Raw genomic sequence first — 13,229 nt, 5'->3', positions numbered from 1 at the left:
TAAGACGCAGATTGAAACGTTGCATAATTGAAAATACCTCAATTAGGTCGTCCGTGTGCAGGTTGGCTTCGGTGCTCTTCACTATCATGTCGTCTACATAAGCTTGTAGGTTGCGACCGAGGACTTGTTTGAACACCTTGGCTACCATCTGGGTGTAGGTGGCACCCGAGTTCTTCAAGCCGAAGGCCATGACCTTGTAACAGTAGACCCCTTCTGGAGTGGTGAAAGCCGTCTTCTCTTCATCAGCTTCCTCCATAAAGATCTGGTGGTACCCCCTGAATGCGTCAAGGAAACTCATGAGGGCACACCCTGCTGTCTCGTCCACCAGCTGGTCGATGTTGGGAAGCGGGAAGGGGTCCATGGGGCAGGCCTTGTTGAGGTCGGTGTAGTCCACGCACATCCTCCAGGTGGGCGGCTTCGGGGCGAGGACCACATTAGCCAACCAGGTGGGGTATATGACCTCTCTGATGTGACCTATCTCCAAGAGGGTGTCGACCTCTTTTTTCACGAACTCCCTCCTGTCTGTGGAGAGGTACCTCTTCCGCTGTTGGACTGGCTTGACCGAGGGGTCCACAGCCAGCTTGTGTGTGATCACCTCGCGGCTGAGGCCCGGCATGTCTTCGGGGCCCCATGCGAAGATCTCCTTGTAGCTCCGGATCGTGTCGATGATGCGAGCTCGGAGCTTATCCGGGAGGCCGACCCCAACCTTCACGACCCGGTCGGGTCGGTTGAGATCCAGGACGACTTCCTCCGACTCGACTATGGGCTCGGCCCGAGGCCGACCCGTCTCGTCTCGTAAGTCCTTCTCGGCTATGGTGTGGACCCGGAGGTCCTTCTTGCCCATCTGGCGGCACGCCCATAGGTAACAGCTACGACTCACCCTCTGGTCCCCCCGGGCAGTCCCGACCCCGTTCGGCGTTGGGAATTTGAGACACAGGTGTTCCATGGAAATCACGCACCTGAGGTCCTCTAGGGCAGGTCGGCCAAGTATCATGTTGTGGGCGCAGCTGATTTTTACAACCACGAACTCGACCCTCCACTTGTTGAGGTGAGGTGAGGTGCCTATCTCCACGTCTAGGCTGATCGACCCCTCTGTCTCGATCGAGTCCCCCGTGAACCCGGATAGGGGGGTCCTAACCTGCTCCAGTTGGTCTCTTGGGAGGCCGAGTTGGACGAACGTGTCGTAGTACATGACATTTACCGAGCTGCCCGTGTCTACGAGCACTCGGTGCACCACCACGTTGTTGACGTCCAACTTGATCACCAGGGCATCTCGGTGTGGTAGGGGACCATCCGGCAAGTCGTCATCGGTGAAGGTGATGGGTTCCCTTCGTAGCTTCTTCTCCCGTGGGGCTTGTGTTACCTCCCCAACGTATAGACTCCTCGCCCATTTCTTCCGTTCGGCTTGGGTGTCGCCACCCTCGGGTCCTCCAAAAATGACATAAATGGACCGCTTCTTTGGGGGCTGGGAGTCTTCTGTCGTCTTGTCGTCCTCTTCAGAGCTTTGGCCGTGCTCTCTCTTGCGGGGTGCCGGGTTGGGTGGCGCGGAGCCACCGCTCCCTTTCTTCCATACGTTGTCCCAGCCCTGGCCTTGGGGTTGGCTGGGCCGTTTAATGAAGTGGCCCAGGTAACCCATCTGGATGAGCTCATCAATTTGCTTCTTCAGGAGGATGCACTCATCCGTGTCATGACCCTTTTGGCGATGGAACCGGCATTACTTCTTGGGGTCGCCCTTCGCCGAGATCTTCATGCACTCCTCCTTTGGGAACTCGACGATCCCCTGGTCCTCTGCGTGGGCTAGGATAACACTCACGGGGTGCGTCAGCGGGGTAAGGAAATGTGTGGGGTTCAGCCTGGGCCCCTCGGCGTAGTCACGACGATGCTGCCGAGATGCCCTGCCGCGTTCCTCCTGGGGGGCCTTGTCCTTCCGACCTCTCCCTTCTTCCTGCTCCCTTTTTCTCCTCTCGGCAGCTTCGGCGTCAGCATATCTGGCCGCCCTGTCCATCAGGTCGGCATAGTTCTTTGGGGGGTACCGGATGAGATCCTGGTGGAAAGCACCCGACCTCACATTGTTCCTGAAAATTGGTATAACCGACTTACCATCGAAGTTGGCGACTCCCATGACTTCCTTCTTCCACTTATTGAGATACTCGGCTAATGACTCCGAGCTCTTCTGTTTCAGGTCGCACAGGTCGGCAATCTACTTCTTCCTTGGTATGCTGGTAGCGAAGTGGGACAGGAACTGCTTGGTTAGGTCCTTGAAGGTGGAGATGGATCCCCCTGGGAGGGACCCAAACCAGTCATGTGCCTGTCCGTCCAGAGTGGCAAAGAATCCCCTGCATAGGATGGCGTCGGTAGCCTCGGTAATCATCATGGCGGCCCTGTACCTGGTGAGGTGCGACCGCGGGTCTGTGGTTCCCGAGTATGCTTTGACGGTGGGGAAACGGAAATCCTTGGGCAGGGGTTCCTCCATGATAGAACTCACGAATGGGGTGGACAGTATGTCATTGGACTCTGAAGACCCGTCCCTTTCATCGAACTTCTTATGGAGCTCGTCCATCCTTCTCCGTAACTGCTCGACCTCGTCCCGGTTGGAGCTCGGGACTCGGCCGTTTGTCTCCCCTGTTCGCTCCACCCGGGCGGGCTGTCCGCGTCGCGGGGGAGCTCGGGTCTCACGGTCTGGGGATCTAAGCGAGCCCGCCTCCTGTTGCGGTTGAGCTCGGGGTCCGCGACTTGGCGACCTCCGAGTGCCCGCCGCTTGTCGTGGCGGCCTGCGGGAGCCCGATTCGGCCGCTGGTGGGTCATTGGCGGCCGGCCTCGGACCCAACCTGTCCCGTGCCGACACGCGCTCGCCCAACCGTTCCAGGGCGGGCCTGGTTTGGGTTGGGGCCCTTCCATCATCACCGTGCTGACGGTATCGGCGGGAGCTCCCTCCTCCTCGTCTGTCCGTCGGGCGGGGGGAGTTGACTTCTCCTTGTGTGGCCCGTGCCGGAGGTGGCACGACGCTCGGCCCGTTGCGCCCCCGGGAGAGAGGTGGAGGCGGTATGGCGCTCGGCGGCACGCCCCCTTGGGTGGCACCTAGGTCGGCTTGTTCCTCTGCCCGGAGGCCCGCCGCAACACGGGCCAGTGCCGTGGAGGCTTGTTCGAAGACCGCCACCCCCTCCTGGATGAGGGCGTGAGTTGGATCGGTAGCGGGAGCCGTAGCAGCGGGAGCCACGGGGGGTGGTGCACCACTGCTGCGGTGGTTGGTGAGCTGGGCCCTCAGGTCTCCTCCCGACCTGTTGGAGGCGGCCGGTTGGACGCTGGGGGCCCTGTTGGGGCCGTTCCCGTTTGCTGCCGCGGGAACCGTTGGTGTGGCGAGAGTTGGATCTCGATCTCGTCATCGCTGTGGATGAATGATAATAGGGAGAGCGCTCAAGCTTGTACAGCAGCTCTCAACAAGAGCACCAATGATGGATTTAATTCTCCGGAGGTAGCCCGAATTATTAAACCCGGATAAGTATACGTACGAAATAAATAATACGACGCAAAGATATAATAAGGTCGCAGGGACCGTAGGTCGCAGGGACCGTATATTGTATTAATTATCGCTAATAAGCTATTACAAGGCTTGATTAGGACAATAAGGCTAGAAGATAGCAATTCAGGAATCTATTGTGTTGTGTAATGATCAGGTCCCTTGTTAGGACAAGAGGGAGTCCTTTTATATCAGCTCAAACCCCCCAACCGCACCCCTAGGATCGGGGTTAGTTGGATCGGTCCGCATTGACCGCGTCCCCTCCGGGACCGGGTCCAAGGCGGACCGACTCGGCATGGCCGAGCTGGGCACGTGTCGAGCTCGGCCTAGCCGAGTCCAAGGTGATGGGCTCGGGTGTACCGAGTCCATTCGTGGCCGGACTCGGCCCAAGGCCGAAATGCCTTGGGCCGACTCGGCCACAGCCCAAGGCCGAAATGCCTTGGGCCGACTCGGCCACGGCCCACTTGACTGGGCCGAGACTTCTCGGGTCCGTCTTTCCGGGTCGGTTCGTTCCGGGTCTAATATATCCATCAGTCACTTTGGTTGTAAATTGTAATATCTTCCACAGTAGTTTTAGCACTACCCATATATGTCTATTTATAATCACACATTTCAAGTGCAAATGCATTCATCACTATAGAAAACCAAAATACGTGAAATGTTATTGAATATAGAACAAGTTAATCCTAACTCAATGTTTGTACAACTATAAATACTATGATTGTTGAGAAATCTTATTGAGGAATACATGAAAGCCTTAGACCAACAATAATGAGAGGTGAAAATTCATCACATATATAGGGAATAATAAAATAGAGTTGCAACATGTTAGCTGATTAATGTGGCCATTAAGCACAATAGAGAAATATGACGATATGATCTTTTGCATGAGTTGTAAGAATCTTAGGAGATGGTGAATTGGATGTGATTTAATCCATCCTTATGTCGGGTTTGACTCTGAAATGGTACTTTCGGTGAGTCTTTATTGATCATGTCGTCAGAAAGACTAAATTTAAAAAAGAAAATCAAAATGAAAACACATCTTATGTCGGGAATGAAAGTTGTGAACCCAAGTTGACGGAGACTCTAAAGTCATATGATTAAAATGGAAAAAACTCTTTGTAAAATTCAAGGTGCACTGTTAGCATACAATGTCTTTTGCTCCCTAACAAATTATTGTGTGGACCAGTATTATGTGAATCATAACAAAAAGTACATTTTTAATATATTAAAAATACATTATTTATGTACTGAATGTACATTATATAAAATAATACTCCATATATTTTTAGCATTCAAATAATATATTTTTTCAGAATACAATTTAGATTTTTAATATATTATTTATATACTGAATGTATATTATTTGATAGTATAATCCACAAATCTGCAAATCTTGTCGCTCTCCCATTCCTCTGTTTCACTGGAAAGTGGAAACCCTCGACACTGCCAAATTGGTCCCTCTTCTCCTCTCCAAGGAATTCTCAATTCCCTACCAAACCCTCTAAAAATTTCACCATCTCTCTCTCTCTCTCTCTCTCTCTCTCTGTCTCTGTCTCTTCAAGAAAATCCAGTGTCTCTTTTGCAGTTTTGCCCCAAAAGTCCAAAACCCCAAGAACAGTGTAACACCCACTAGAAACCTGCTGAACTTCGTTTTTTATTATTTATTTTTAAAAATTTATCAGAATTATAGTATCCATGTTTCGTATTATCGAATGATGTTGTCTTAAATCTTAATGTATTTCTGCAGTTTTACCCTACTCATAAAATAAGGAGTATTAACAGCAATATTTTTTATTTTTATTTTATTACAAATTACAAATTTTCGCGATAATTTCTGAAACCCTTTGCCGAAAAAGCTCTGTTTCTTGTTCTTGCAATAGAAAAGAGTCCTTCTTTTCTCAATGCGACCTCATGATCTCTCTGCTAAACCCTCCGTAGACAATCCCCTCTCTGATCTCGCCATGTCCGGTTCATCCCCGATCCAACAGAATCCCGGTGACAAGACTGCTAACAGTAACCACAGTAATAGCAAGCTAAGTAAACGGAACAGTGACTGTAGTAACAACAATTTTGTAGTTAGGAGAGAGAGGCCGGCGAGGGAGTGCACGAAACGCGCTGCCGCGAGGCTGCAGGCGGCTGCTGCTGCCGAGGCGGAGGCCGCAGTGAGGCAGCGTAAGAAGAAGACTTCAGCTAGGAAGGAGAGGTTGGCTGCTAGGCTGCTCAGGGAGGAGGAGGATGAGGAGGAGGAATATGAGGATGAGAAGATGAATGGGGGCGAGGAAGAGGAAGAGGAGGATGGGTTGTCCAAGTCGTCTAAGCAGCAGTGTAGTAAGATAGTTACTCCTTTGGTTGCAGAGCCGGAGGCATCACAGTTGCCACGGTGGAAGCTCCGGTCCATGTGGCAGTTAGCTTCCATACTGAATTTCTTGAATGTATGTCTCAAGTTGAGAAAATTTGTGACTTTACTGTTAAGTTTGGTGGTTTGAAGCTAATGTGTTCTTGCTGTTCTGGTTTTAGATTTTCAGGCCGTTGTTGAACATTAAAGTGGAGTTCTCAGTTGAGGAATTTGAAACAGCATTGATCATGCCAAATAGTACACTAGCTGATATACACATGCCACTATTGAAGGTTAGTGCATTTTTGTTGTTAAAAGGAAAAAAAAGTTGGTTTTCTAAATTGAGGCTATCTAACTTTGTACCAATGGTGATTTTAGTTTCTATTCTTTTTAATGATATGCCAACTTTTTTAGGACTGTGGGCATCTCTTGTATGGTGACTATTGTATTTTTCTCTAATGTATTGCATCCTTGCAACTCACGAGGAAGATAAAGAAATTGTTCTTATTATTCTGTGTTTGTGGTGCCTTTTGTTATTTGGAGTGACAATATTTGTAAAGATTTCATTTTCCCTTCTTCAAATGTCATTAATTAATGTTTACTACTTGCGGCGGTTGTGGTTTTGATGGTGGTCTTGCAGAAAGAGACCATGATGTGTATTGAATCTAGGAATTATGAAAAATTAAAGCTTTTGTACAACCCACTGAAGATAATATGTCTTAAGTCTTAACAGTACACTGAACATGAATGTTATTGGTGGTGACTAAAACTGCAACTTCTATTTGCTACTTTCAACGATTATGCTTGTGGATTTTTATAAGTCCCTTTCAGGGTTGAAAAGATGAGTATACATAGAAAAGCTACTTTATTTTCTGTTTTGTCTATGGTGCAACAAAGCGGTTGATAGATGGGGGAAATTCATGTATGATATGATATGTTTCATTCTATCATCAAGCCTTTTGACTGTTAGAAACTGTTGTTTGGACTCTTATCTCAAATAAGGAATTGAAATCTATGTAACCATTTGGCCATTATCCTAGTTTCTTTAAAGTATATGTTGGTGGGTGTCAAATTTGCTAGATTTAAGTCATTTAACTATTTAAGCATTGTTCATTTGCTCTTATCAACCTAGCAACAAACAAGGATAGAGGTCATTTTTGTAGAACTATTTGTGTGTGTGTGTGTAGACACATTTATAAGGCTTGGAGAAAACTAGAATACAAAGTTGAAAAAGATTTTAATAATTAGGCATTGCTGTTGTGTTTATGTAATAACTGTTGTAATTATAGTTTGATTGCTCTGTGGTAATTGATAAGCAACTATTATTCAACTATGAAATTATTGAACTTAGTAGTTTGATTTTAGGAGGTGACAGACATGTAACCATGTCAAAATGGATGCATGAGTTTTGTTACTAAGTTTCCATTTAAAGGCACAGCGATAGGTGGTAACTTTGAGTTTTGGCTATTTTTGGATACTGATTTAGACACTTGTGCTTTTCTCTGCATTGCTAAATTGCTAACAGGCAATGCTTATTATTTTATTTATTTCACTTCCATAGGCAATCCCTCCTGTTGCACGAGTGGCGCTTGGATACAATACTTGGGTAACTGTTTTGTGCAGAAAATTAAGAGATTGGTGGCACTGGGTAAGTTACTTGCAGCTCTGAGAAGTGAAGTTGAGAAAAACTGTATCTGAAGTGCTAACCGTTTATTCATTTTATGCATTGCAGGTTGCAGAGGGGGAATTACCTATCGTAGCATCACATGGGTGAGTGATCATGCATTGCAAATCAAATTCAAACGTATTTAGTCTTTATTATTTAACAAATTAAGTTTGGTTATTTTTGAATTTTTCTGAAATTTTAGGGCTGAAATTGATGCATACAGTGCACTTGATCCTGCTGTTCGTGTGGTTATTCTGAAAGCATTATGTGACATTCGTGTTGAGGTAGAGTTTAACATATATCTGGCTTTCAATTTCTTACTGCTCTAAGTTATTTGCTATTTATATAAGGTTTTGTTATTGATTTATTAAAGATTGATGATCTATTCTTGTAGTATAGTGATTATTGGTTGTGTTAGATATTCATTGAAAATGCAGATTTAGAGGGAAGATAAAAGGATACTGCTGGGATATGTTTTATCCATTTGGGTGGATGCAATCTTGCAAACAATGATTCATAAAAATCTTTTCCTATTTGGTTGGGTTGTTTATATTTATTTTTTGTTCAAAACTCCAGATATGAAATCTTAGGATAAATTTATTTAGTGGAAAAGAAAAACATTTTTCAAAAAAATATGGCCTTACAGTTAATTGGAAGTGTATTGGGTTGTTTATTTATTTGGTTGAATTTCATGCCTTTTCTTATTCTCTGTGCACCATCAAGAATCTTGAGGCACCATTTGGGGCGTGAAATTCAGTGGAAAAGAAAAGCAAATTTAAAAAAATCTGTTATGTGTGCATAAGGTTTTTTTTTTTTTTTTTTCCTTCCCCGGAATTGAAAGTTTAAAAGAACAGAATCACAGTAAATCAATAACTGAAACTTTGTGGTGGAGGATTCCGAGCTGGAACTTTAGCAAATTGATAAAACGTTGTGTATCAGCCTGAATAGTTCTGTAACCTTGACTGCGTTCCCCCTTTTTATCCTAATTTACTGTTATTAGTACTAGTAATGATCTGAAATTCCAACAATATCGTTTTGCAGCAAGAGGATATTCGTAACTATATTGATAACTCATTAAAACAAGGCGTTCAACTTTCTGTGTTTCGCAAAGAACGAATCGGAGGTGATTCACATGGAATCTCTTATTGGTTAGTATTTTGCTTGCTTAACTTTATATGTTCGTTGCAATAGAATATGCCTCGGGAAATTTTCTTGTTGCATTAGAGGACATCTATTCTTGTTTTAAATGCCATCTGTTACCTAGATGTGAAAGCTTTTCAGCTACATCCTGTTGTAATTTAGGTATGAAGATGATCCCATCATTGGTCATCGATTATACCGTGAGATCAGAAAAGTTGAGGCGAAGAAAGGAAAGGGGAAAAATGTTCAGCCTATTGATAACTCATGTTACCAGTGGGAAACTGCTGCGACTAATTTGGATGAATTCCAGGATGTCTCTGTAAGTTACTTTGTATTTTATCATTGCCATTTAAAGAAAATATGAATGATGAATGCCCGTTTTCTATATTTATCATGAACTAGAATGCAGAATTGAAAATGGAAAGCTCCTTGATTCACCTAAGATATTTCATATTCCATTAACTTATAAACAAAGAAAAGATATTCCTCATTCTATTTGGATGTAAGCACAAAATTAAAGGCACTACCTTTCATATCTGGATTTATCTTGAACAATTTTGTTTCAAGCAGAAAGGTTTTCTACTGACAGTAACTAATAGAGCCACAATATTGGTCTTTGTTTCTTCTGTTTGTGTTATAAACTAAGATTGGGCCAGGGTCACTCAACTGGGCTATAATGCACCTGGGTCAAACCACACTAAAAGATTGAATCCAACCAATTAGCTAGTCTAACCCATGGCCTTATAAACCCATATGTTCTCTCTTATTTATCAATGTAGGACTCTTAACAGTTTGTAACGGTTTTTTTCTTTGTCTGCAATAAATATGATTGATTTTCCATTTTATTGTCTCTCCAAACTGTAGATTGATGCTAATTATATAGTATATGGATGCCAATAATATTACTCCATAGCATTTACAGCTGACAAACAGAATAGAAAGGATGTAAGGGTGTAAGGCTTAATGTTAGGGTTGAATGAAAAGAGGTTGATTGAGAAAAAGAGAGTCAATTGGAGCAATTATGTGCTCTTACTTAGGGTGCATTTAATGGAGAAATTTTCCATTTTTCTAGATAAATAGAAAACTAGAGAACAGAAAACATTTTTTTTTTTTTTTTTTTTTTTTTTTTTTTTTTTTTTTTTGAAGGGAACAGAAAACATGTTTACTTGTACAGTTTTCCATTTTAGAAAATACAACTGTTCTGTATTTAGAGAACAGTTTTCCAACATAACAAAGAAATTTGGAAAACTCTACATTTTCTTCAAACCCTTTGTTTTGCCACCATTTAATTTGTGCAAATCCTTGACACCATAAGTCATAGCTTATTAATATCGTAGTCTTCATAGTTCCGTTACTGGGTTATATCTATATTATGTTTATGCATAAGTTGTTGATCAGTCCACTTCCCTTCTGAACTTTTACCCTTTTCGCTTTTCTCCCTTTTTCCTTTTCCAATGATTCCCGTCTCATTGCTCAGTAGGTTACCTTTTTCTACAGGAGAAGCTATTTGTAAGTAGCAATAGAACCGAGGTTTCTGTTGGGAAAAAGTTGAAAAATAACATGCTTCATGAGATTGAGAAGGTCCACAAGGTAGGGTTCAATTTCTTGCCTCAATACTACCTGTTTTGTGTTACTTTTCTGTACTATAGTTATCTCTTTTTTTGCAGAGAAAAGAGAAATTGTTGAAGAAACAGCACAGACAAGCTTTGTTGCTTGACAGTATGATGAATATTGATGGTTTTACTGCTGGACGTTCCCTTCGTGGTAGAAAGCCCGTGACCTATAGTTTTGGTAGGTGGAATGCAGTAGAGATTTCTCATGTTCGGTTAAGAATACGGTAGAGGTTTCTCATGTGTGGTTTAGTATCACCGGACGTTTAATTGTGTGCTGCTTGTCTTGCAGATGATTATGATCGATCAATTAATGAGGCTATCAAAGTAACCACGTATTGATCTTATGACCTTGAAATTCTCTACTTGTGCTCGTTTTAGGTCCCCCTTTACTTCCCCGTACCTTTTATCCCCCTTCTTTTTGTTAAGAGTGTCTCACATTGATAAAATAAGTGAGAGCATATGGGTTTATAAGTCCATGGGTTAGACTAGCTAATTGGTTGAATTCAATCTTTTGTGCCGACAGATTTGTTGTTTTTTCTTTATCCTCAGAGAGAAACAGCCATCCCCTGTGAAACGTGAAGCTCCTGCAAATGGTATATCGAGAGGTCCTCAATTTCGACACGTGTCCTTCAAAGTACGGTCACCTAAGTCACCCGAGTATGATGAATACGATGATGACTACGACAAAGCTGAGCCATTGGATCGCGGGTACTGCGTGCTTTCCTGTATTGATATCTGTTTTTACTTTTCGCTAATGAACAAAGACTGACTAGTCTCGCTGTGTATAGCAACCGACGAAGGCAGAGACCCCAACGCTATTCTGCAAAAGAGTTTGTTGAAGCTGTATCTGATAACGAGACGGAATTCAACAGCGATGATGATATAGTTGGTGAAGTAGTGTACGATGACGAATATTTAAGGAGACGAAAACAGCGGCGTATGGCTTCTAGTAGCTCGGAAGGCGATGAAGAGTACAAATGGGATGAAGAAAATCCCGAAGAAGAAGAAGAAGAAGAGGAGGAGGAGGAGGATGGAGATGACTCCTTTAGTGCCAGCGAGGACAGCGGGGAGCACCGAAGACTAAAAAGATTACGGGTGGGCCGCACTCGAAGAGAAACTAAACTGAGGTCTGCCGGTGAGCTTCAATCAGGTTTGAGGCGTAGTAGAAGGGCAACTAGAAACAGTATCGATTATAGACAGTATGAGCTGTCAGAATCGGAGACAGAGCCAATGAAACCTGAGAAGTCGAACTCTTCAGATGATTATGATTATAATAACGTTGAATTTTCAACCGGAAGTACCGAGTCTGTGGAGAACAGTGATAATCAGGACGGGAAAGCCAATCAATCTGTTAATGTGGCAACCGGGACTGCGTCAGAGCAAGCAAATGCACCCGATTATAGACAGTATGAGCTGTCAGAATCAGAGATGGAGCCAGTGAAACCCGAGAAGTCGAACTCTTCAGAGGAGTACTATAATGGTCTTGATTATAATAATAACGCTGAATTTTCAACCGGAAGTACCGAGTCCGAGGAAAACAACGATAATCAGGACGGGAAAGCCGATCAATCTGTTAATGTGGCGACCGGGACTACATCAGAGCAAGCAAATGCACCCGAAATATCAAATAGCACAGATCAAGACGAAGTTGAAGGCGGAGGAAGAAAGAGGCGCTTTCTTGATCTCAATGAGCTCGCCCCGGGCTCGGGTTTCGATGACGGTCCAAGTTCAGAATTGAAAGACAACAGTGCAGATGGCTTCTAATGTTTCCCCATTCTACGGGTATTCAACTTATAAAATTTTCACGAGTCCACTCTATGGCAGTCGATAAGTAAAAATCTCTCTTGGCAACTTTTAGTCAGCTGCCCGGTATACTGTTTACTCACGTTTCGTGCTTGTAGCAATGCACCATAGAATTTTAGATTATAGTAACGTGCTTTTCGTGCATCTACATTCAACCAATGGAATGTGGGTGGGAAATTAGTTGGGCCTCGGGAGTTGTTACTCTTATCAAGTTGGTGTACAATATAGCCTTTCAACTAATACTGTAACAAAAATATATAGCTTTTTTAGATTCTCAAAAGTCCTTTTTCTTTTGCCTCCCTATATGGTATAATAGCTTTTGTTTGGCTTTTTGGATGAGGTTGACAAAATGGAAACCATTTACATTGGGTTTTTTTAGTATCTTCTGATGACAAACTTTATTATACTAGACTAGAACTAGATTGTTTTTGTATCTCTCAGTTGTGTTTCATATGAGACTCCTGGGCAACATATTCATGGATTGTAGACTCGTTTTCGTTCTAACTCTTTATGTTTTTGGCATCAGCATTTCATTACCAGATTCAGTGATGGGTGGACGCATTTCTGGTTCCTTTCAAGATTTGGGTGAAGTTTCTTTGCAACCGGAACAGGTGTGATCCTTGTCTCCCTCGTTGATGATATGAGTATTGAAGTGCTTTAAATCTGTCACTTCTTATAAGCTAGTTTAAAGCTGAAAGCTTAAAAGCTAGTAGTTACCAAATAGAGCTTATAGTTTATTTGTAGCTTAAAATAAGCTATAAGCTCTAAAATAAGTTTGCGAGGATTCCCTCCGTTCCCATTCTTGGTATGATTTTGAGTTATGAAACTATTGGTTCAATGAAGTGAGGGAGAAAATGGTTTGAAAATGGACAGAAATTCCAAAGGTAGCATGATTTTGATATGCTTTTCCAATCTCCCCTTGTCAATATAGCAAGTTTTATTCAAACATGATATTTGATTTGGCTTGATTTGATGACTACCCTTATGAATAAAAAAACTACTTTCTTTGGGACAACTCTTGCAAAGATGGTTAAAGATACGAATTTGTAATCAACAATGTCACGAATTCGAATCCAAGCACTCTTGGTTTGAGCTGGTTAGCTATGGACAACCTAGGTTAGTTTACTTGTGATCCTTTGTCGGTTAAGGGTC

General features: G+C 43.4%; 1 protein-coding gene across 1 annotated transcript; it reads left to right on the top strand.

The window, feature by feature from the left end:
• The first annotated feature begins 4,923 nt into the window (after nt 1-4,923).
• Nucleotides 4,924-12,413, top strand: LOC109191151 (DDT domain-containing protein DDR4-like). Its single transcript, XM_019341729.1, has 12 exons — nt 4,924-5,952; nt 6,038-6,148; nt 7,417-7,503; nt 7,588-7,625; nt 7,724-7,805; nt 8,563-8,669; nt 8,824-8,980; nt 10,159-10,251; nt 10,329-10,452; nt 10,564-10,606; nt 10,824-10,982; nt 11,063-12,413. The coding sequence occupies exons 1-12, from the start codon at nt 5,422-5,424 to the stop codon at nt 12,036-12,038; spliced, it is 2,508 nt and encodes an 835-aa protein (XP_019197274.1). The 5' UTR covers nt 4,924-5,421; the 3' UTR covers nt 12,039-12,413.
• Nucleotides 12,414-13,229: the final 816 nt, after the last annotated feature.

This window comes from Ipomoea nil, unplaced genomic scaffold (assembly GCF_001879475.1).
Source record: "Ipomoea nil cultivar Tokyo-kokei standard unplaced genomic scaffold, Asagao_1.1 scaffold1617, whole genome shotgun sequence".
NCBI classification, from domain to species: domain Eukaryota; kingdom Viridiplantae; phylum Streptophyta; class Magnoliopsida; order Solanales; family Convolvulaceae; genus Ipomoea; species Ipomoea nil.
Note: the sequence above shows the minus strand (reverse complement) of the source record. Positions and strands in the feature narration are given on the sequence as shown.

Coding starts and splice junctions, on each gene's coding strand:
- LOC109191151 (XM_019341729.1), top strand. CDS start 5,422: ATGCGACCTCATGATCTCTCTGCTAAACCCTCCGTAGACAATCCCCTC. Junction 5,953..6,037: donor CCATACTGAATTTCTTGAAT/GTATGTCTCAAG, acceptor TTCTGGTTTTAG/ATTTTCAGGCCGTTGTTGAA. Junction 7,626..7,723: donor CCTATCGTAGCATCACATGG/GTGAGTGATCAT, acceptor CTGAAATTTTAG/GGCTGAAATTGATGCATACA.